General features: G+C 43.4%; 1 protein-coding gene across 5 annotated transcripts in view; it reads left to right on the top strand.

Moving 5' to 3' along the window:
* Positions 1-12,409, top strand: part of sh3d21 (SH3 domain containing 21) — a 97,961-nt gene that overhangs the window by 27,295 nt on the left and 58,257 nt on the right. For all 5 annotated transcript variants that reach the window (XM_078566938.1, XM_078566939.1, XM_078566942.1 and 2 more), the window contains exon 4: positions 9,495-9,610. In XM_078566938.1, coding sequence (XP_078423064.1) covers positions 9,495-9,610 — 116 coding nt within the window. The remainder of the gene's footprint in view (positions 1-9,494; positions 9,611-12,409) is intronic.

Consider the following 12,409-nt stretch of genomic DNA (forward strand, 5'->3'; position numbering starts at 1 on the left):
GCTAGAGGTAACAAGAGCATTGGTGAGGCTTTCAACATCAGGTAAGAACATGCAAAAGAGAAACAGGAGTAGGCCATAGGGCCCCTTGAACCTGCCCCACCATTTGATAAGATCATGGCTGATCTGATTGTGGCCTCAACTCTGCTTTCCTGTCTACCCCCTATAACCTTTAATTTCCTTGTCAATCAAGAATCTATCTAACTCAGCCTTAAAAATATAGTATTTGATGACCCAGCCTCCACTGTTCTCTGGGGAAGAGAATTCCACAGACTATCGATCCTCTGAGAGAAAAGCTTTCTCCTCATATCCATCTTAAACGGGAGACTCCTTATTTTTAAACTGTGTCCCCTAGTTATACTCTCTCCCACAGGGGAACCATCCTCTTGGCATCCACCCTGTCAAGTCCCCTCAGGAGCTTATATGTTTCAATAAGATCACCCCCCATTCTTCTAAACTCCAATGGATACAGGCCCAGCCTGTCTAATCTTTCCTCATAAGATAACCCTTTCATCCCAGGAATCGGTCAAGTTAACCTTCTCTGAACTGCTTCAAATGCAATTATATCCTTTCTCAAGTAAGGAGACAAAAACTGTATACAATACTCCAACGCCACCCTGTACAGCTGTAACAAAACTTCCCTACTTATATTTAATTTCCCTTGCAATAAACACCAACATTCCATTTGCCTTGCTGTACCTGCATACCAACTTCATGTGATTCATGTACCAGAATACCCAGATTCCTCTGTGCCTCAGAGCTCTGCAATCTCTCTCCATTTCAATAATATGCTACTTTTCTATTCTTCCTACCAAAATGGACAATTCACACATTATACTCCATCTGCCAAATTTTTGCCCATTCATTCAACCTGTCTATGTCCCTTTGTAGACTCCTTATGTCCTCTTCACAACTTCCTCTCCCATCATTGTCTCATCAGCACATTTATCAACCATACATTAGATCCCTTCATCCAAATCATTGATATAAATTGTAAATAGTTGAGGCCCCAGCCCTGATCCCTGTGGCACTCAACTAGTTATAGCTTTCCAACCCGAAAATTACCCATTTATCCCTACTCTCTGCTTCTCGTTATCTAACCAATCCTTTATTCATGTTAATATTTTATCCCTTATGTGGCACCTTATCAAATGCCTTTGGAAATCCAATTACACCACATTGATAGGTCCCCTTTTATCCATGTTGCTTGTTACATCCTCAAAGAACTCTAATAAATTAGTCAAACATGATTTCCCTCCCACAAAAATATGTTGACTTTGCCTGGCTGCATTAAGATTTTCTAAGTGCCCTGCTATAACCTTACCTATGAAATATATGTTCGGTTTAGTGGTCCGTAGTTTCCTGTTTCCTGTCCCCTTCCTTTCATGAATAGAGAATTACATTTGCTATTTTCCAATCTGATGAGACCTTTCCAGGATCTAAGGAATGTTGGAAAATTGCAACCAATGCATCTCAGCAGCCACTTCTTTTACATACAAACATACAAAATAGGAGCAGGAGTATGCCATTCGGCCCCTCAAGCTTGCTCTGCCATTCAGTAAGATCAAGGATGATCTGTTTGTGCTTCGAGGTCCACATTCCCAACTACCCCTGATAGCTTTGATTCCCTTGCCTAACAAGAATCTATCTATCTCTGCCTTAAAAATATTCAATGACCCTGCCTTCACTGCCTATGAGGCAGAGAATTCCAAAGTCACATAACCATCTGAGAGAAAAAAAATTCTCTTCATCTCTGTCCTAGGCCCTAGAATGCAGGTCATCAGGTTCTGGGGACTTGTCAGCGTTTAGTTCTAATAATTTTCTCAGTACCATTTCCCTGGTGATTGTAATTGTTTTAAGTTCCTCCCTTCCTTTTGCCTCCTGATTTTCAAATATTTCTGGGATGTTATTTGTGCCTTCTGTAGTGAAGACAAACAGAAAACATCTGTTTAATGCTTCTGCCTTTTCCTTGTTCCCCATTATCAATTCCCCAGACTCACTCTCTAGAGGACCAACACTCCCTTTATTTACTTTTTGTATTTAAATACTTGTAGAAACTCTTACTTTCTGTTTTTATATTTCTAGCTAGCTTTCTCTCATGATTTAATTTCTCCCTCATTATTTTTTATTCATTCTTTGCTGTTTTTTAAAATTCTGTCCAATCCTACCACTAATCTTCACAGAATTGTATACTTTTTCTTCAATTTGATACTATCTTTAACTTTAACTTCCTTAGTTAGACATGGATGCTGCATCCTTCTTCTTGAGTCTTTCTTTCTCACTGGAATGCATCTTAGTTGAGTGTTCTCCATAAACATCTACCACTGCATCTCTACTATCCTACCCTTTAACCTAATTTCCCAGTTCACTTTAGCCAGCTCAGTCTTCATATCCTTGCAATTGCCTTTATTTAAGTTTGAAACTCTAGTCTCAGTCTCACTCTTCTCACCCTCAAAATGAATGTGAAATTCAATCATATTATGATCACTGCTACCTAGATGCTCCTTCACTATGGGGTCATTAATTAATCCTGTCTCATTGCACATTACCAAGTCTAGAATAGCCTGCGCTCGAGTTGGCTGTAGAACGTGCTACTCTAAGAAATTAATTGCCTCAACTCCACTTTCCCACCTCTTGTTTCTCTTGTTTCCCTTAGAGACCAAAAATCTGTCTATCCCAGCCTTAAATGTATTCAATGATGGAGCATCCACAACCCCCTGGGGTAGAGGATTCCAAAGATTCACAACCCTTTGAGTGGAGATGTTTCTCCTAAATGATTGGCCCCTTATTCTGAGATTGTGCCCCGTGTTCTAGATTCCCCAGCCAGGGGAAATAACCTCTCAGTATCTACCCCATCAAGCCTCTTCAGAATCTTGTATTTTTCAATGAGATCACCTCTCATCCTTCTAAGCTCCAGAGACTATGAACTCAATTTCCTCAGCTTCTCATCATAGGAGAATCTTCTCATCCCAGGGACCAATCTTGTGAGCCTTTGCTGTACCTCCTCCAAGGCAAATATATCTTTCCTTAGATATGGAGACCAAAACTGTGCACAATACTCCAGATTTGGTCTCACCAAAGCTCTATATATTTGTGGCAAAGCTTTCTTATTCTTGTACTCCAGTCCCCTTGCAATAAAGGGCAACATGCCATTTGTCTTGCTAATTCTTTCAGTACCTGCATACTAACTTTCTGTGTCCCTTGTATGAGTACACCCACATTCCTCTGAATATCAACATTTAAAAGTTTCATACCTTTTAGAACTATTCTGCTTTTCTATTTTTATCACAAAGTGAATCATCTCACACTTCCTCATGTTATGCTCCATTTCCTTAACCTGTCTAAATCTCTTTGCAACCTCTTTGTGTCCTTTCCACATCTTACATTCCCATCTAGCTTTTTAATGATCAGCAAACTTAGATACATTACTCTCGGTCTCTTCCCCTAAATCGTTAATATAGATTGTAAATATCTGAGGCTTATGCACTGATCCTTGCAGTATTCCAGTAGTTACAGCCTACCAACTTGAAAATGGTGTTGGTAGCTAGGGAACATAGTTTGTAGCAGGGGTCAAAGACAACGGCTTCAGTCTTCCCAATATCATCCAGTACTGGATGTCGGACAGTCTGACAGTTTAGAGACAGTGGAGGAGTCGAGAGAAGTGGCGGTGAGATAGAACTGAGTGTTGTCACATGGAGACTGACGCTGTGCTTTTGGATGATGCCATTGAGGGTCAGTATGTAGATAAGAAATAGGAGGGGGAGCCAAGGATAGATTGTTGGGGATCACCAAGGGTAAAGGTGAGGGAGCTGAAAGAGATGTAAATGTGAGGTGATGCAATAAGTGTGAGGTGATGCACTTGGGTAGGACAAACAAGGCACGTGAATACACGATGAATGGTAGGACCCTGGGAAGTACCGAGGATCAGAGGGACCTTGGTGTGCATGTCCACCGGTCCCTTAAGATAGCAGGAACAGGTAGATAAAGTGGTTAAGAAGGGATACTTGCCTTTATTAGCCGAGGCATAGAATATAATAGCAGGGAGGTTATGCTGGAACTGTATAAAATACTGGTTAGAGTATTGCATGCAATTGTTGAATCTGCAATATAGGAAGGATATGATTATGCTAGAGAGAGTGCAGAGGAGATTTACCAGGATGTTGCCTGGGCTGGAGAGTTTTAGTTATGAGAAGAGATTGGATAGACTGTGGTTATTTTCTCTGGAGAAGAGGAGATTGAGGGGGGACATGATTGAGGTGTATGAAATTATGAGGGGCATAGATAGGGTAGACAGGAAGGAACTTTTCCCCATGGTGGAGGGATCAATAACCAGGGGGCATAGATTTAAGGTAAGGGGCAGGAGGTTTAGAGGGGATGTAAGGAAGAATTTTTTCACCCAGAGGATGGTGGGAATCTGGAACTCACTGCCTGAAAGGGTGGTAGAGGCAGAAACCCTCATAACATTTAAGGAGTATTTGGATGTGCACTAGCAATGCCATGGCACACAAGGCTATGGGCCTCGTGCTGGAAAATGGGATTAGAATAGTTAGGTACTTGTTTGATCGGCGCAGGCTCGATGGGCCAAAGGGCCTTTTTCTATGCTGTAGACCTCTATGACTCTATGCCATTGCAGGCGATTCTCAGTCAATGAAGAGAGAGATCTGAATGGAACCAGGCAAGCACTATTTGACCAAGCTGGACAACAATGGGGAGGCCTTGGGGGAGGATAGTGTGGTCAACCATGCAAGCAGGTTGAGAAGGATGAGGATAGTTTACCTTTGGCACAATTGCATAAGGTGTCACTTATGACATTGGTGAGAATGGTTTTGGACCTGTGGCATGAACAGAAACCTGATTGGAAGGATTCAAACATGAGGTTCTGCACAGGTTTGGGGTACATAAGAACACACGGCAACACATTCAATGGAGAGGAAAGGGAGGTTGGAGATGGGGCAATAGTTTGCAAGGACAGGTCAGGGCTGGTTTTTAGAGAATGGTTTCAGAACTTCAAACATAGGAGAAATAAAAGTTCACACTTAAAGTGCAGGGAGAATTGTTGGGAGAATGACAAGAAAAGTTTCCCCAGCGTGAACTACTTCTGCCCCATCTTGGAACCGTCCCACCACCCCACAGACCTCTGCAAATACATCTTTGGCCATTGGGGAAAACCTGGAGGAGTTGTCAGCAAGCGAACAAAGCCCTGGGTCACCAGTGGAAAGAGAGGAATAGGGTGAGGAACAGATTATTAGCAGCTACAGGTTGATGCAAGAGGTCCAAGTCAGGATAAGCCATTTTCTATCCAGTTCAAAATTATACAAATTCCATCCCTCCCTGGGTGGGGAAGGGGCTTTGGAAGAACTATCTGTTTACCCCTGTTCTTGTAGGTAATACCATTACTAAACATAAAGATATATACATTCTTGATTTAATATTCACTTGTGACTACACATTCTCTGTGACCTGTGTACTGTATCCTAGTCCAGGATCCAAGCTGTTTTCCTAGCAGCCACTACATTCGGAACTTGTGTCATTTTTTTATGGTTGGACCGTGCTTGGTATCCACTTTCTAGCTTGGTGCAAGTTAGGATTCAGGCAGCAGAGTTTTGAATGAGTTCAAGTTTATAAGGGTGGAAGATGGGATGCCAGCAGGAGAGTATTAGATTAGTCAAGTCTGGAGGGTTTCAGCATCAGATGAGCTGAGGCAGGGGCAGAGAAAGGCACTGTTAGGAAGGCGAAAGTAGATGGTCTTGGTGGTGGAATGGCTATGTGGTTGCAAGCTCATCTCAGGGACTAATAGGATGCAAAAGTTATGGTTCAGCATCAGACTGTGGCCAGGGGGAGGAATGGAGTCTGTGGCTAGGGAGTTTGTGGTGTGCACTGAAGACCATGGCCTCGCTCTTCCTAATATTTCTTTGGAGGAAATTTAAGCTCATCCAGGACTAGATTGCTGACGGGCAGCCTGACAAGAGACAGTGCAGGGGTTGAGTGGTGATGGTAATGCAGGACTGCGTATTGTCAGCATACATGTAGAACCTGACGTGTGCTTTTGGATGATGTCACTGAGGGACAGCATGTAGACTTGAAATAGGAGGTGGGTCAAGGAAAGATCCTTGGGGGATATCAGAGATCAGGAGCGGGAAGAGAAACCATTGTAGATCATCCCCTGGCACAATCCCAGGTCACCCCAAAGCATTTTACAGCCAATGAAATACTTTTGAAGGGAGAAAGAGATCGTCGAATATGCTAAGAGAATTAGGGTAGAGTTGGCGGGGTTTTGTGTGGAGCATGGACACCAGCACAGACCAGTTAGGCTGAATGGTCTGTTTTTGTGATTCTGTGCAACAGGTGGTGAGATTATAGTAGCCAGTTGTTTTCAGGAAGTGACTTAATATCGTTCTACTATAGTGAAGCTTGTCTCATTGTGGTGTGATACCAACAACTGAGCCAGGCCAATGGAGAAACAAAAACAACAAATTTAACCTGACCATCCACAGGAAGTGACACTATGAAAGGCAGCTTCATCTATTGTCAAGTTACTTCCTTTATTCTGTAACACTGGCCACGGACCCCTGGACGACGTTATTTTGCACGTCTCGTTGGAGTAACAGTCGGAATGTGTTGCTGCTTCAGGAAGAGGTCAGAAACCAGGCTGTCACTCATCAATGGTACAGTGTCAAGCAAGTGTCGGGACTGTGCTTAATTTGAATGGACGAGGATGGGGAATAGAGCCACAGCGAGTCAAAAAGTCAGTTGGCCAGGCAAGAAATATAGATTTGGGTACAATCAGTGAATGCCAGAATTGCAAGGAGAGTTTAGTTTAGTTCTTTTGTTGTGGTGGAGGGTGAGTTCTGTCTTTTCATTGTCATTGATTATTACAAATGTACATAACATCTTGCTCAGGATCTGTTACCTCGGTTCCCTCTGATTGTTGCTGAGCAGTACTTTTGGGGTCTAGCGATATCAATATTTGATGGCCACATAATTAAAGAAACATTTTGAGGATTTTTGCTGCAGTGTGGCTGTAGTATGAGTTAATTTGCGGAAATCTAGCCTTAAAGGGAACAGAAACCTCAGTAATGGGGCTGTGGGTGCAGTCTGAGAATGATGGTGTCCTCTCATGGGGAACCTAGTACAAGGAGACAGAGTTTCAAAGTAAGGCGTCTCCCATTTAAGACAGAGATTATGAAAAATTTCTTTTCTCAGAGGGTCATTAGTCTTTGGAATTCTTTTCCCCAGGGAGCAGTGGAGGCTGGGTCATTGAATATATTCCAGGCTGAGTTAGACAGATTAATGATCTGCAGGGAGTCAAAGGTTATGGGGGGCAGGCAGGAAAGTGGAGTTAAGGCCGCAGTCAGATCAGCCATGACCTTATTGAATGGCAAAGCAGGCTCGAGGGTCTGAATGGACTACTTCTGCTTCTTGCATTCTTATATGCTATTGTGATTGATCCAATGAGATTAATCACTGTGACTATGACAGTCAGATGTGTGTCTGGGCTCATCTGATATGAATAAATTGAATAGCCTACTCTTGTTTTTAGTGCTTCTGTATTGTTTGGCTATTTTCTTGCTTACTGCTGGTGATTCAAGCTGATGAACCCTCATAAATCAGTCCTGTGATCTGTTTGTAACTGTGGCCAGACGAAGGCCTGGTTAGTACAAGATGTTTGAGTTAATGCTCTGTACGGGCATAGCATGTCTATTTGTCTGGTGGTTAGCTTATTGCCATCTCTCTGCTTATCGTACTTGAGCTTCAGAGACTGTGTGATTTATTCCACCACCAACAGCCTCTCCCGCCCCCAACACACTTTTGGTTCTATTCTGAAGGCAGAGGCTTTGGTTCGGTTAACCTAGATCCACCTACAAAGGGCCATTCAGCAGGATGGGGCAGTATGCCCTCCCTCATGGACTGCAGTGCATTTTTCACAATCCCAGATCACCCCAGAGCACTTTACAGCCAACGAAATACTTTTGAAGGGAGAAAGGAATGGAAGGTTATGCCAATAGGATTGGGGTAGAGTGGGGGATTGTGTGGCCAGTGACTCTGGCATGGTTCATACAGAGTCAGTGATTTAGGAATGGCTAATTGTGTTTGAACAGGCCCCTGATACCATTAAAATTTAGGTTTCTGATATATCGGAAAGGATTATCCTTTCTGCATATTTGGTGACTGCAATAATTTGATGATTCAACATTTCTGGGCGTCAACATCACCAGATGTCTATAGCTTTCAACCAGATATTTTACCAGATATCTCTTAAAATGCCCTGGGTTGCCATTCTGACCCAAATTAGCAGAACATTAGTCCTGAGACAGACCCAAATAAGCATCAACCAATACAGAAAGACACCAACTGATATCGCCCCTCTCCTTGTCGGTACGTATTAGAAATACATAAAGGTTACAACATGGAAACAGTTTGTCTCACAGTTTACCCTCCATGTGGGTAAATAGTTTTAATGTCATTCACCCATACCAATAATACAAGCAGACAGACGCCAACTCAGTTCTGCCGAAGGGTCGTGAAGGCTCGAAACGTTAACTGATTTCTTCTCCACCGATGCTGCCAGACCTGCTGAGTTTTTCCAGGTAATTCTGTTTTTGCCAACTGATAGTGGCAGGCTGGAAGACAGGCAGCGACAACAAATAAAGCCTTGAGTCAGACTTTGAAAGAACAATCTGAACTAGCCACCACAGTCAGTTGTGTCCACAAACAGCTTTCATTTTATTTTGCAACTACTGTACATGAAGGCACAGTACCACAACAGACCAATGTACAAGATCTTCTCATGACCAGCATCTGAAGTGCCTCTAAATTGTTGGTCTTAGAAAAAGATGTATAAACAGAAGCGCAGAGTCCATTTGCCATGTAAGATTCAACAAAGACTGATCAGTACTGCATCTTCAGCAGTTGTTCACCTGGACCTCTGCCTCATCTTTCATCTTTTACGCTTCAGCCTGCGCATACGCTTCTTCCGCCACTTAGCTCTCATGTCAACAAGGATCTCAAAATCCCAGAACCGTTTCATAATGAAGTCCTTGGAGAGAGTAATGCTAACTGAAAAAAAAAACATTGTCCATTGTGGCACTGAAGCAAGTGAGAGGAGGAAACGCTGGGTTTAGTCCCTGGTTAGTGCTGTGTTAGTTGATCTGTGGGGCAGCAGAAAGGCTGTTAGAATTGACCAAAGGAGGCCATGGTTCCCAGGCCTGATCACAATTCAGCGGGAAGGTGTATGGTTGACATGTTAAGGATTGGGCTCAGCTGTTATGCTTTCCATCACTGAATAGCCTGGAAACAGTCATGATCTGGGTTCACTCATTAGTATGACCTGGAGGGCTGGTAGCAGCTGTGGGGCTGTGTCCCAGTGAGGACATAATTAAAGGGAAAATCACAGAGCTGTGAGTATAGGAGGGATATATGACAATGACTTCTGACTGCAGCAACATCTTGACCCCTATGAACTGAGGGAGAACTGACTATCGGGTCTGTGATTACAGAGAAAGCGGTGAAGAGGAGGAAGCAGAGATGGTGCGAGGTGATCATCTCGTACAGCCCTGTGAAATCAGAAGAGCTGGAGCTCAAACTGGGAGACATCATAGAGATCCTCGATGAGGTGAGATCCCATTTCAAATAAAATTTTACAAATGAACAAGTTTGTCTTCATCACAGTCCGTGGAGCTTTTATCTGTACTGTTATTTCTTTAAGGAACATAATGGGGACAGTATAGTTAGGGGAATAGGTACAGTTCTCTGCAGCCTATAGCTTGCGTCCTGAAGGGTGTGTGGTCTGCCCTGTGCCAGTGTTAAGTGCATGTCCTCGGGACTGAAGAGGAACTTGCAATGGGAGGGGATGGATCCAGTTGTCACGATCCACGTGGGTACCAATGACATAGGTAGGATTAAGAAAGAAGTTCTGCTGCAGGAGTATGAGCAGCTAGGGGCTAAATTAAAAAACAGGACCACAAAGGTAATCTCTGGATTACTACCTGAGCCACATGCAAATTGGCACAGGGTAAATAAGATCAGAGTGTTGAATACGTGGCTCAAAGATGGGTGTGGGCGAAATGGGTTTCCATTCATGGGACACTGACATCAGTACTGGGGAAAGAGGGAGCTGTACTGTTGGGACGGACTTCACCTGAGCCGTGTTGGGACCAGAGTACTGGCCAGTCACGGAAGTAGAGCTGTAGAGAAGGCATTAAACTAAATAGTGGGGGGGGGGGTTCACGTGAGGGGAGATTTGGAAAGTTGAAGAGAAAGGTCAAAGCAATAGTGCATAGTAAGCGATATGGGTCATGATAACCAGAGTGAAGGGACAGAGTACAAACATAAGAGTGCACCAGCAAATAAGATCAGAAAAGGAAAAGTGGCAAAAAGACAGAATTAAAAGCTCTTTATCTGAACGCACACCGCATTCGTAACAAGATGGGTGAGTTGATAGCACAAATAGAAATAAATGAGTATGATATGATTGCCATTACTGAGATGTGGTTGCAAAGTGATTATTGCTGGGAATGAACATTCAAGGTATTTGACAGTTTAGAAGGACAGGAAGAAAAGAAAAGGTGAGGTAAAGTAATAAAGGATGCGATCAGTACAGCAATGAGAAAGAATCTTGATTCATAAGATTATGACATAGGCCCTTTAGTGGCCAATTATTGACTACTTAAGGGCTGTTTCCCACCCAGCCTCAATTTTCGGGCTGGTGGGAGGAATTCCGGGGTACGAGGCAAGCCCGAAAATAAATCGGGTTCAGGCCTTGGGCAAAAAGTCGGGGGTGGTGGGCGCCTCCAACAGCCGCCTCCTTTTAACCTCAGGCACCCCCTTCCCTTAAAGTCTAGTAACCACAAGACCTTCCTCCCCCCCTCCCCAGCCTCTCCACCCTCTGTCCACCCTCACAGGCTTCCCCTACCCTCCCCACCCTGAGGCCCCCAAAACTTAGTTGGTCCTGGAATCCCAGGACTGAGGGTCTGGGAGCTGCTAGCCATCCTAATCCCATCCACTGCAGCTTCTGGCACTGCACAGACTAGAGAGCTGCCAGTCAATGAGATTGACTCTCTAAGACGGGACTTCCTCCTGAGTGAGGGGTGGAAGTCCAGTCTCCAGCTAATGAATGCTCGTTGAAGCATGAAATTGCTGTGGGGCAGGCAGTGCCGGCAGGAATGTGTTCCCCACTGACTCCTCGGATAGCGGGAAGTGGAATGCTGCCTCCTAAAAATCTTGGCCAATAAGTTCTGGAGCCATCCAAGGAACAGGCTATTTTAGGCATGTTAATGTGTAATGACCTCCTAGTAAAGAGTTCTCTTGGTAAAAGTGGCCCTAACATGGGGCAGGATTTATTAGAGTTATAGGTATAAATTGGAGCTGAAAATTTAAGTGCACAAGATTACAGTTATATAATTAGGGTTAGTCTTACAAAACATTCCCCCAAAACTCTCTACTTGGTCGAACCCACAAGTAAAAACACTTTGCAAGCAACACTCCCTTATAGATTTTTAAATAGGAATCCAGTAATATTACACAAGGCAAGCTGCTGTAGCTTCAATAAAGGTGTACCACATGACCTGTACACTCTTCCTCTTTGCTATGGAATTCACTTCAGAATCAAATTGCTTGCTGCAGCCCAAGACTTCTCAGCAGCTCAAACAGCTCCAGCTTTCCCCAGCCATCTCCAGCTTAACAGCTCAACAGATATCCAACTCAATAGCTAAAAATCAGCTATCCACAGTAACTCTAGTTACCCATTTATCCCGACTCTCTATTTCCAATTAGTGAGCTAGTCCTCTATCCATGCTAATATATCACTCCCAACACCATGAGCTCCTATCTTGTGCAGTAACCTTTTATGCCGTACCTTATCGAATGCCTTTTGGAAATCCAAATACACTACATCTACTGGTTCCCCTTTATTCACCCTGTTTGTTACACCTTCAAAGAACTCTAATAAATTTGTCAAATACGATTTCCCTTTCACAAAACCATGTTGACTGCCTGATTGTTTCATGATTTTCAAATGTCCTGCTACTACCTTCTTAATAATGGATTGCAGCATTTTCTTAATGACAGGTATTACACTAACTAACCTATTGTTTCCTGCTCTCTGTCTCCCTACATTCTTGAATAGTGGTGTTACATTTGCAGCTTTGCAATCTGCTGGAACCTTTCCAGAATTTTGGAAGATTACAACCAATGCATTCTTTATCTCTGTACCCACATCATTTAAAGCTTTAGGAAGCAGGCTATCAGGTCCAGGGGACTTGTCAGCCATTAGTCGGATTAGTTTTCCCATTACTTTTTCTCTCATGATACTGATTGTTTTAAGTTCCTCTCTCTCTTTTGACCCCTGCTTATCTACTATTCTTGGGAAGCTTTAAGTGTCTTATACGGCGAAGACAGATACAAAGTCTCTGCC

The sequence above is a fragment of the Cetorhinus maximus genome, chromosome 21 (genome assembly GCF_964194155.1).
Source record: "Cetorhinus maximus chromosome 21, sCetMax3.hap1.1, whole genome shotgun sequence".
NCBI classification, from domain to species: Eukaryota; Metazoa; Chordata; class Chondrichthyes; order Lamniformes; family Cetorhinidae; genus Cetorhinus; species Cetorhinus maximus.